This window comes from Dipodomys merriami, unplaced genomic scaffold (assembly GCF_024711535.1).
Source record: "Dipodomys merriami isolate MVZ:Mamm:240054 unplaced genomic scaffold, mDipMer1.0.p SCAF_20, whole genome shotgun sequence".
NCBI lineage: Eukaryota > Metazoa > Chordata > Mammalia > Rodentia > Heteromyidae > Dipodomys > Dipodomys merriami.
Window position 1 is genome coordinate 28581612 of NW_027203382.1, and position 12565 is coordinate 28594176.

Consider the following 12565-nt stretch of genomic DNA (forward strand, 5'->3'; position numbering starts at 1 on the left):
GGGTTCAATTCCTCAGCACCACATAAGCAAAAAGAAAAAAGCCAGAAGTGGCGCTGTGGCTCAAGTGGTAGAACACTAGCCTTGAGCTGAAGAGTTCAGGGACAGTGTCCAGGCCCAGAGTTCAGGTGGCACAACCAACCCAAAAAAATGGGGGGAGGGGCTCAGTGGCTCAGTGGTAGAGTGCTTGTCTTGCATGCATGAGGCCCTGGGTTCAATTCCTCAGCACCATATAAGCAGAAAAAGCGGGAAGTGGCACTGTGGCTCAAGTGATAGAGCTCTAGTCTTGAGCTGAAGAGCTGAGGGAAAATGCCCAGGCCCAGAGTTTAGGCCCTACGACCGACCAAAAAAAAAAAAAACATGGTTGGTCTTATACCCCTAAGATCCTGCAATTATTCTATCAGTACATTATACTCTTTTCAGTCAGTACTACTGAGTCACATTGTCTCCTTATTCCACCTAAGGAAATGGCATTTGTTTCTAAGATGGTTGACTAAGAGTGGGAATGTAAGAAACTGCTGCACAGTAAATCCAATTGCCCTCCAAAAGGATAGACCCTATATAGTACTTGTTTTTTAAGTGCCTCCTTTTGGTTAATTCCAGTCAGCATTCACTGTAATAGGAAAACAATACAGTTACAGTAAAATCACGTAATACTGAAATAGTGAGCTGTTGTATAACTCCAGGAATTGCTTAGAAAGTATATCATTTACTAGGATATTTGCAGAGTTTTAAATTTCTCAAAAAGTGTTTTGGTTCCAGAAGCTGTTCAGATCTGAGTTTTTCTTTTTTGTTATTCATAAACTAATGGCATTTCATTATTTACAGATCCTTCATGGATTTAAAAATCAAGTTGGAGATGAAAATTGGAGGCGTTTCTCTGACCAGTTTCCTCTTCCTTTAAAAGAGCGTCTTGCGGCTTTTTATGGTGTTTAATCTAATACACTTAAGCTGCAGTCCCAAAATTAGGGGTAAGTTATAAGAAGTTTAGAAATTTTTTTAAATTTTATTTTGTTGTAAAGGGGTTATAGTTACATGAGTAAGGCAATGAGTACATTTCTTTTCGAGCATTGTTACCCCTTTCCTTGTTGTTCTCCCACTCTCCCTTCTTTCCCCAACCTACCTCACTCCTCCCCCACCTCCAAAGTTGTAAAGTTCATTTCCAATATTCTGTCTTATGAGTATCACTGTTGCAGTGGGTTATCCTGTGTCCTTGTTTCAGCGTTTCATTATTCCCCTTCCCTCCCCAAATTAGACAAATATATATACAAGATGCAGCGTACCAAATTCAAGTACAGTGACAACAGGGGCTATACCATAAGGGAAAAACATACAAAGGAAACAAAAAAAAATCACATAGTACATTAAAAACAACAACAACAAAGAAAGACCTCTTGTGTCCATATCTTGGGGTTCATTTCACTTATCTTATATGGTCCTATATACATAGCTTTGGAGCTTTTCTGCTCATCTGATAAAATTAGTTTAGAAATTTTTAAGATGAAGAAATTAGTTTAGGGCTGAAATCTAACATAATATATCATCTCATGTTATATTGGATAGAAGTTGGAGTTGAAGGCTAGAGCAATTTAAAGAATCATCAAGCAAGTTGAAATGTATGCATGTGTCTCTCCCTCCCCAGTCTTTTTTGGGTCCAGTCGTGGGGCCTGAACTCTGGGCCTGGGTGCTGTCCCTCAGCTCTTTAGCTCAAGGCTAGCGCTCTACCACTTGCCACAGCACCACTTCCGGCTTTTTTCTTTTTTGCTTATGTGGTGCTGAGGAATTGAAACCACGGCCTCATGCATGCAAGGCAAGGCAATACCACTGAGCCATCTTCCCAGCCCTCCCTCCCCAGTCTTAAAGAGAAATCCATGCTGATATGCTGGTTAGACTTTTACATTGCTTCATCTAGTCTGCCCCCAAGGTAACATCAGAATTCACAGTGGTGGGGTAAGATTTGTTCAGTTGAATTTTGAAACATGAATTTATAGTTTCTGATACATAGTGAGATCTTTGGATATTATGAGCTTCAGAGAAATCCATGTGGAATTGAAAATGAGTTCTGGCTTGTATGATAACCTGTGTCTGAGCACCTATAGTATGTACTGTTTTAAAATGATCTATGGAAGATTAATTTTAAATTTGGAGTGGTAGAGGCCTAAGTCAGCACTTTGATTCTTGTTTCTTGAGGAGGTACTTGTGAGGACCACAGTTCTGATCTCTTAGCTTTAGTTCTCATTGAATTGTGCTGGAGGTTAAATACTACATGATGTGCAATACCAGCACTTAGTATATTGCTTGGCACACTGAATCAGCTCAGTAAATGTTAGGATCACAGATAGATCAGTATAGTGAAACAATGTTTTGACATTTGTTAGGTTTTGAACTTGAATTGAGACAAAATTTGGCTGAATGCCCAAAATACCTAATTGATTTGCACTTTACATTGCTTTCTTGCTGATTGTTTAATCAGAGCTAGATTTAAACCTGAAGAAATTTGAGTGTCTTATGTTCATCTAACCAGGAAAGTAGTGAAAATGACTTTCAGCCTCTGGAATGTTGACAGTCTTTGAGTAGTCTCCAGTCTGCAGAGCATTTTTTGGCTCAGCATTTTGTAAAAGTATTAATACTGAGTTTTCTAATTATATCTAAAAATGAATCAGTATCTTTTATTCTTGCCTTTCTCTGCTCCTTCCATTCTTTACACACATGAGAGAAGGGGGGTCATTTATATTTCTTCACAAATGGACTAACTGTTCTGAATTCACATAATTGTTTACAAATGTCCAAAGTTTGGCCTGAGTGGGTAATAGTTTTTTAGTAAATGGACCACTATTAATTATTAAATTCTAATGATCTTACCTAATTTCTTACTGTCCTTTGTTTTTTGGGGTTTTTTTTGTTTGTTTGTTTTGTCAGTCATGGGTCTTGAACTCTGGGCCTGGGCACTGCCACTGATCTCTTTAGCTCAAGGCAAGTACTCTACCACTTGAACCACAGTGCCATTTCCAGTTTTCTGGTGGTTAATTGGAGGTAAGAGTCTCACAGACTTTCCTGCCTGGACTGGCTTTGAACTGTGATCAAATCTCAACCTCCTTAGAAGCTAGGATTACAGGTGTAAACTACTGGTGCCTGCCTTACTGTCCTTTTTTTTAACCACTAAGTTGTTTCAAGATTGAAAGGAGTCCTTATCAAGAAAATCAAATGATCTGACAGTACAGAAGATACCCAAATGAAAGCGTTCAAAGAATAACCAAGTAGGAATAAGAAAACAAGAGTTAAATTTTACTTTTGGACATTTACTGAATGTTCTGAACTTCATATGATAGCCAGTATTTTTATTGCCTACACTAAAAAGCATCAGACAAGCTGGACACCAGTGGCTTATGCTTGTAATCCTAACTACTCAGGAAGCTGAGATCTGAGGATTGCAGTTTGAAGCCAACCAGGGCAGGAAAGTCCATGAGACTCCTATCTTCAATTAACTACCAGAAAACTGGAAATGGTGCTGTGGCTCAAGTGGTAGAGTACTAGCTGAAGAGCCCAGAGTTCAAGCCTCGTGACCAGCTCCCTGTCCCCCTCCCCCCCAAAAAAAAACATTAGACAACTAAAAGAATCTGATAACTTTTGATGTTTAATTAATTTAAATTATATCCTTAATATTCAGTATGCGCTAGGAAAATGATTGTCCTAAAGATACTACTGTTTAATTTTTGGGGGGTGGGGGAGGGGTACAGTCGTGGGGCCTGAACTCTGGGCCTGGACGCTGTCCCTCAGCTCTTCAGCCCAAGGCTAGCGCTCTACCACTTGAGCCACAGCACCACTTCCGGCTTTTTTCTTTTTGCTTATATGGTGCTGAGGAATTGAACCCAGGGCCTCATGCATGCAAGGCAAGCACTCTATCACTGAACCACCTTCTCAGCCCCTGTTATAATTTTAAAGAAAGGTGACTTGTTATGTAAGTCATATCAGTTGCCATGGAGGTCCATCTGGCAATAAAGGATAAAGAATCAGACTGATAGCATTACCTAAGACATATTTCATCTGCATAAAAGGCTATCTAGGTCTGTAATATGTCTCCAACTTAACCTCACTTTCAAATTTGATGCAGGGAACAATTGAGAAGGTAGGAGAAGAGTGTAAATTGATTGAGTGATTGAGATTCACATGGGCAATTTGCAATTTGTTCAATTTCTTAATTTCCTTTATAGGTAAAGTTAGCATTACTATTTGACTAATTTTATGTTCTAGTGACTGGGAAAGAAACAAATGTTAAAGATAAAACTGTGTTTATTATTTTTCTTACAGGTCCTTCTGTGTTGGAGATATGAGGGAGCCTCTGCACCCAGGGAAAATGTTACCCTTTACAGGGGGGAAGGGTAAACCAGTAGGGAATACAGTACAATCCCAACCCTACTGGGAGGGGCGGGAGGGAGGTGTTGCCGTCACTGTATTAAGTCGATGTTGGGAAATGTTTTAACATCTGGAGCCTTTGTGGGTGGAAATCTGTCTCCAATTACAACTCTGCACTGGATGAGAAGAAGCAAAAAAAAAAAAAAAAAAATCAGTCTACTCACAAAACAGTACATTCTGGAATATTATGGGGAATTGTACCAAAACAAGAACCATATAAATGATGCATAGGGACAAGAAAGAGGGAAAATTCCATAGCGCACAATAAAGAAAACTTAAGAATGGGGGTTACAAACAGTGAAGAAGGTTTTTTTCTTTTTTTACTTAAAAAGTCTTTTATATAAACTTTCCCAAATATGGGGCCTTGTTTTGCATGCTGATGAAGAACTACACAAAAAAGCTAGTACAGTTAAAATCAGCTTGCCTTCCCATAGTAGAAGCAGGTTCTTGGAAGTTAACAATTTAAGGTACCCCCCCAAAAAACGTTGGAAATAAAACAAAACAAATTTAAACAATGAAGCACCCTGTGAAATGCCAAACGAGTCACTCCTTTTACCTTTGTGGGCTGGGCAGGGAGGGAGGAATAAATGGGATTGGGCATATCATAACTAAAGATGATATCTTAATTTTACATTAAAACATTAGTGGATATAATTTCATGGTTGTACTTCATTAGATTTAATTTCTAGGCCAACGTGTTATTTTAAAGTGCAGTTAAGATTCAGGCATGCATTCTGGCTCATAGTGATTGAAAGTAATTTAAATTAGTGGGAAAGTAGCATGCCTGCATCACATAGAGTGAGATTGGTATTCATTTACCTATGTTGCGCCAGTTTGTGTTGCAGTTTACCAATTCAATATAGCCCTGCATTTAAAATTCCTTTTTAAGATTTGTGGATTTTATTTTTATTAAGAATATAGATATATAAAGTACTGTAGTTTACAACTAGGCCTTGAAGTATCTCTTTAGGATCTGTTAGGAATAAGATTGATATTGTATTGTGTGTAACCTGCACAATGTGGAAAGCTGATATACCTGTGCAAAATCTTTGCCTCTGTGCTGTCAGTGTGATGTGCTTTCTGCATGGTTATATACTACTAGTGATTTTATCAAAACTTCTAAAGTTTAAATTACATGGTAAAAGATCTGTAAAAGGCTGCATAAATGTTAGTTGGCACATAAAGACAATTGTAGAAGTTGAAAAATGATTGCTATATTTCAATGTTTATTCCCACTCAACATAATGCCTTCTAAGCTTTTCCCCTTTTTTGTTCAAAGCATGATCTTAAAGATATGTTTAAGTTAATGGATGTAATGCAGGGTTCCTACACTGTATTGGCGCATGTTGGTGGCCCTCTGTGCCCTAGATATACGCACACAGGGTACAAGTCAAAAGCTACAGAGTGAAAGTGGGTTTGGATCCTTTTCATTTCATTTGTTTAGCTTTTCTGTTATTTTTCTCTACTTGTATTCCTGTGAATAAATCCTTGTTAAGTTAACCCTTTACTTTTCCTTCCATGTGTATTTTCTTATACTGTGAATGTGAAAACCTAACTGGTACACTTGATCTTATGTCCATATGAAAGTGCAAGTCTTTATTAATTTGGATTGCCTGAGCAGTGTATCCCATGATGCTGAAGGAAAATGGAGAGATTTTTCTTTTTAACTCTGCTGGTCAGAGATGAAGCCACACCTTTCCATTTTTCAATGCTGCATATTTAATCTGCAACAAAAATGTTAAGCCATAACAGCCTTTTTATATTTTAGTTTGTCACCTTTGCATTGCAGAATAAATACTGAATAACCATTTTTATAAGCAGTTGCTCCTCTTTGCATGGTTCTATTCTCAAAGTGTTGAATGACACAGCCATTGCACTGAAGTTTGAGCTGTGTGTGACTTTATAAATACCATTTCAAAAAATTTCAAATGCATGGTAGCATGCAAAAAGGTTTTTGTTGTGTATGTGTGTGTGTGTTAACATGTTTTTTTTACCTTCTTTCCTCTACTCTGGCTTTGCAAATTTCAGTCTGTAGAACCTAAAATTAAATAATTTTATAATGCTCAATTTTTTAATTATAAATTAAATTCAAAGCTATGTGGCATTTTGCTTTCTAGTATGTTGCTTCTCTGGGAGCTCAAAATTTACTTACTATTTAAGTCTTTAAAACCTGAGTAGATGCTATTTTATTCTTAAATTATAGTGATACCCTCTAGTGCTTTACATACTTTTTAGAATTTAATATGGGTATATTTTAATATTCAAGAATAAGTAGTAAATATTAGAAGGCCAGATACTTCTTTAAAGATAGTAAAAACAAGTACATAAAACCTTTTCAATAAATTTATCTGAATCTGATTGACAATTGTGTATTAACTAAAAGCAATATTGTCACCTGTCTGATTAAAAATTAAATTGTGGTTAAGCAGATGTATAATGTAAGAATGTACTCATTTTTGTAATCACTTAACCTGTTTCTAAATTTAATGAAATTTTAATGTAGAAAGTTAAGTAGATAGGACTGGCCACCTGAAATTAGGTTGAAAGGAGGGGGTGTATTTCTCCATTAAGGCTATTGTTTCTTCCTAATTTATATACAGTATACAATAACGTAGTATAGTACAGGAATTTGCAGAAGCCATTTAAGTTATCTTTTGAGGTAAGCTCTGATTTAGCATTTATTCTGAAAAACCTAATACATCATGGGATATATATATATATATATAAAGCAACTTCTTGTGGTGTAGTCTTAATAGTTTTGAATGTTGACTGAATGTCTATGAGGTTGTGTTTGTCTTTGTTACATTCCAGTGTTTCCACCTCTTGGCATGCTTAGAGCACGGCTTACTTCATCTGCTCCTTCCACACTAAAATGCTGTTAGTGTGCTCAACTAAGATAGCCAGCCGCTGCTAAGTGATGTAGATTTTCTACTTGAATATTTTTATGTTGTAGGAACCTCAGGAGGTCAGTGTTTACTGTTTTATATATGCCTTCTTTTCCCTGTTTGAGCTTCTCTCTTTGAAGGATTCTAACAGAATAAAAGCTGCTGATCAACCTAAGTTGGAAACAGAAAGTCTTTTATCACTTAAATGCATACTTGGCAGTTCCATGTTACAGTCCATTAGCGAGTAAACTTAGTGCCACAGATATATTCATTTATTCAGGAAATTTGCTTTTTGTATTGTCTAATCTCTTTAATGACTTCATACTGTGTTTTAAAAAATCACTTTTATATATTTTGGTTGGTTATTTCTAAAATAATCAACATGTAAATATCTTTGAAAGCCAGTTCTGATGCTTTACATTTTTGCTACTTGATTTTGTTATGCAGATTAGATTTCAGAAAGATAAATTTAAAACACTTAACCAAGCCATTACATCTTACAGACAAAACAAGTAGCATACATTTTATAACTAACATTGATAAACACTGTGATTTTTTTTGGTTAAGACTTTTTCATTGATCTGAATTGCTTAAATTGCATATATTGTAAAATAGAATCAGATGTATATTTTAAAATAGTTTCAACTGACTTTCTTCTCTAAATGCTTTGTCTACTCAGTTATGAAATATTCAGATACAAGTTTTATCTCAGGTGAATATCCTTGTATCATTTTTGCTTTGGTGACATATGCTTGTAAAAGGTCATCATCATACTGTCTTAGTTTTTTGTTGTTGTGGTTGGGTTTTTTTAGTGTACTTCATTGAGAATCATCCCATTTTTCCAATTGTAGTAGACTAGAGTGGTATAAAACCTTCCCAAACCCTTTCTGCATGAAGGTTGCCTGAAAGTTCCTCCTCCAAACCTACAAAAATAGGAAAGTAGAAATTTTTCTCTCCTGTATAAAATTTCTCTGCATAGCTGAATTGCCAGACTTAATTTAATTAAACTGAAGTCTAAATTTAAGAACTTTGCCATGAGAAAAAAGTGAGGTTTTTTTTTTTTGCTTTATAATCTATATTATTCATATTGAATGTATAACAGCAAAGCAAAACATTCTTTCCAAGAGAAGAGTGTATTGTGTATAACTGCAGTTCTAGTCCTTTCTTTGGTAGTACTTCAAAACACAGCTGTGCTTACGATAATACTTTTGCAAATATTACCAGGGGTGGGGGAAAAATGTTACCGCTAATATTGTTAAGTAAAGGCATTGAAGTCTAAAAAAACTGGCCATGAAATAGTTAAGGGATTGATTGGGATGATCCAGATGAAAAATGAGATAAGCTGTGTTAACAATATCATCTAGTATTAATACCATGCAGTAGCATTGTATACCTACCAAGCCTGGTGCATTTTGTACTGTACTAAGTATGGCAGTGCTTCTATTGTCTCTAATTCACATGAATGTTAGCTTCATTTACCTCTGTATACTTTTGGGGTGACTTGTGACTCACTTTTTCAGTCAATATAGATCTTTTCCCCCATTGGCATTACACGTATGTAGGTAGTTCTCTTTACCTAATTATTATACATACTATTTTAAGGTATACATTTAAACTACAGCAACTTTATTGTGATTTGTATCCCTGAATATATGCATGATTTTGAGAAAAGTTTAAAATGGTGGTATTTTTTCCATCTCTTGTACGTTTTAAAAACCAAGCCAGATCCATTTGCCAAGCAGAATGTCACTACATTTATTTAAAAAAAAACAAAAACTGGTTTTCTTTTTAAAAAATATATTTTTTGTTTCTTTAATTAGCATCCCTTATTCTGTGGCTTGGCATTATGCAAAATTGCTTATTTTACTGATCTTAATTATATAGCTAAAAAAGCCTGATATACCATGGTAGCCTGTAAGGCAGTTTTGGTCCCTCCTAATGTCAATCTTATAAGAATTCCACTGTCCTCTTGTTCCTTCGTTGTTTTGTTTTATGGATATATATAACCAGTTTGAGCTTCATTGATTTTATGATGATAATAATTAGACAATACTATATAATTAATTTACTCAATACATTGTCATCTTCAGAAGAGATGTTTTTATGTGATAAATCACTTCATATTTAAAAGTTTTACACTTAATATTCATGTTAACATTGGGTGCAATAATTTAGTAGTAGTAGCTTTAGTTATAAATAACTGGATATTTCTGCTGACAACTTAGGTTGTATGAGTTATGCTTAAAAGCTTTAAATCTGATGTTTCCTGTACCTGCCACCCTTTGTTAGAATGTGTCCTTCAAACATATCCTCCTGCAATTTCTCAAACTGTACTACATTGATATTTCTTGAAGTCTAACTCTGTGCTAACAGATCTTCATTTTAAATAGAATACGGTTTTAATTTTTGATAAGCTGCTGAATTTTAAAGAGAGTTTTTTGGGGCCACCAAATATTTTGGATCATGCAGAGAATATATATTGTACTGTAGTAATTTTGTATTTACATTTGTATGATGTGACATAATAGATGTGAATGTTAATCACTGCTTGACTATGTTAATAAAGTTGTTTAACTATAGATGTTGCACTCTGATTTTTAATGGAAGGATGAACTTTCTTTGTCACCCTCCCTCATCTTGGGTCCTGATAGTCTTATGGGGTTTTTTGCTTTTTGGCAAAAGTTTGTTCAGTTGTTATTTTCCTCAACATACACATTAATGTGCATTTGTCTTTAAGTTAGATATTTTATTTAGTAAAATAATTAAAAACACCTTTTCCCCTACATTTTAAATAAGGTAAAAGCTGTGAATGTAAGACGTGTATGAAGATAGATTTATATGAGTGTATGAATGTATATCCCATTAAGGATTTCTGTAATTAAGACTTATTCTTCAAAAACTAAGGGTTGTAATTTTGAAGTTAACATAAAAATATTCCTCTTCAGGTTGTAATCTTAATAGCTTCTTGTTACTAATTAAAAGTAAATGCATTAGGACATTTCAGAGAATAATTTGTATATAACTGTCAAGTGGTCTTTTATTTGAGTTTTGGAACAGAGTAGGGAGGGCCTAACATTAGTTAAGTACAGTCAAAATTGCAAAAAGTGAGAATTGGGTTTCTTTTTTTTTGTTACCTCTGTGTAAAAATGTTAGATACCATGATTCCCTTGACAAGAAAATCATGTACTAAAACACAATTTCGGGAAAGAATTTAATACTCAAAATGAAAAAAGTTAAAACTGGGCTTACCCATTTGCTCAAGATTTTCATTTGTTGCAGTCATCTTTAAAAACAGCCAGACATCAGTGGCTTAGACCTGTAATCCTAGCTACTCAGGAGGCTGAGATTAGAGGATCACACTTTGAAGTCAATCCTGGGCAAACAGACCTGAGAGTTAGACAGCAGTTAGACAGCAGAAAGCTGGAAGTGAGATGTTATATATTGTAGAGGGCCAGACGGTCAAAAAAGCTAAGTGAGCATTGAACTGATGCAGTTTTATTTGGTGGTGAAATGATAGTCTTGACTCCTAATGGTTTATATTTAATATGATTAGGAATGTTTGGGAGAACTGGCAAGTGGAACCACACAGCTCTTGAGTTTGGATTTTCTAGGTACTATGCTATTGGAAATGGAAATTAAATAATTAGAATAATAAGTGAATGATTCTAAATGAGTATTAATACAATTACCCAGTGATACAACATGATTCTGTATGAATACATAATTTCTGCACTGTTTTTAGTAGTTAGATTTTATGTAGAACTGTCAGCTGGACACAGCTACACAGTAATGTATGAGCACTTTACAAAACTGCTGGCCACACACCAGTGGCTCACATCTATAATCCTAGCTGCTAGGAAGTTGAGATCTGAGGATCTTGGCTTTGACCCGACCTTGGCAGGAAAGTCCCTGTGATGAGACTTTTTTTTTGGTTAGTCATGGGGTCTGAACCTGGCCTGGGCACTGTTCCTCAGCTCAAGGCTCAAGGCTCGTACTTGACCACATGAGCCACAGCACCACTTCCAGCTTTTTTTCTGTTCATGTGTTGCTGAGAAATTGAACCCAGGGCCTCATGCATGCAAGGCATGCACTCTACCATTGAAGCTACCTTCCCAGCCCCAATGTGAAATTCTTATGTCCAATTAACTACTCAAAAAATGAAGTGGCACTGTGGCTCAAAGTAGTAGAGCACTAGCCTTGAGCAAAAGAGTTCAGGGAATGGTAGCCAGACCTTAAATTCAAGCCCCACAATCAACAAAACAAAAACTGTTCTGACTTGAACATTGAAAAGTTATTTAGAGGCCATGTGCTGGTGGCTCATGCCTATAGCTATCAGGAGGCTGAGATATGAGGATTATGAAGCCAGCCTGGGCAGGAAAGTGTGAGATTCTTATCCCCAATTAACCAGCAAAAGAGCCAGAAGCACTAGTCTCAACTGTAAAGCCTCAAGGAGGGGCTGGGAACGTGGCTCAGTGGTAGAGCACTTTGCATGCATGAGGCCCTGGGTTCGATTCCTCAGCACCACATAAGCAAAAATAAAGCCGGAAGTGGCGCTGTGGCTCAAGTGGTAAAGTGCTAGCCTTGAGCTGAAGAGCTGAGGCACAGTGCCCAGACCCAGAGTTCAGGCCCCATGACCGGACCCAAAAAAAATAGAAAAAAACCTCAAGGAGGGCTGGGAATATGGTTTAGTGATAGAGTGCTTGCCTAGCATGCAAGAAGCCCTAGATTTGAATCCTCACTACTACATAAACAGAAAAGGCCAGAAGTGGCGCTGTGATTCAAGTGGTAGGGTGCTCACCTCTAGCAAAAGAAGATCAGGGACAGTGCCTGGACCCTGAGTTCAAACCCCAAGACTAGCAAAAAATAAAAGGAACAGCACTCAGGCTTTGAGTTCAAGCCCTCAGACTGACACAGACAAACAAGAAAAGTTACCTTTTTTTCACTCAGGAATAAAGTGCTTTAAAACTTTTATACATTTATTGTGCTTTAGTGAAATTGTCAAGTCAAAAGAGGTGTTTATTATTGCAATCATATATACCCAGCAGTAGCTTCAAAGGGTGCTGTCATGTGTTGTGCCTTTTAGTTTAATAGTGTGTTTAATTTTAGGAGATTTTATGTTAAAAGATTACATGTTTTCATAGTACATATTTAACATGGGTCTTTTTTTTTTTTTTTTTTTTTTTTTTTTTTGTCGGTTGTGGGGCTTGAACTCTGGGCCTGGGCGCTGTCCCTCAGCTCTTCAGCTCAAGGAGAGCGCTCTACCACTTGAG

General features: G+C 36.3%; 1 protein-coding gene across 2 annotated transcripts in view; it reads left to right on the forward strand.

Annotated features, from left to right (window-relative positions):
* The window catches only part of Tnpo1 (transportin 1), a 90455-nt gene extending 84545 nt beyond the window's left edge, over positions 1 to 5910 (forward strand). For both annotated transcript variants that reach the window (XM_070031328.1, XM_070031329.1), the window contains exons 24-25: positions 826 to 968; positions 4306 to 5910. In XM_070031328.1, the coding sequence (XP_069887429.1) occupies positions 826 to 933 (108 nt within the window). In that variant the 3' untranslated portion in view covers positions 934 to 968; positions 4306 to 5910. The remainder of the gene's footprint in view (positions 1 to 825; positions 969 to 4305) is intronic.
* The last annotated feature ends 6655 nt before the right edge of the window (positions 5911 to 12565 follow it).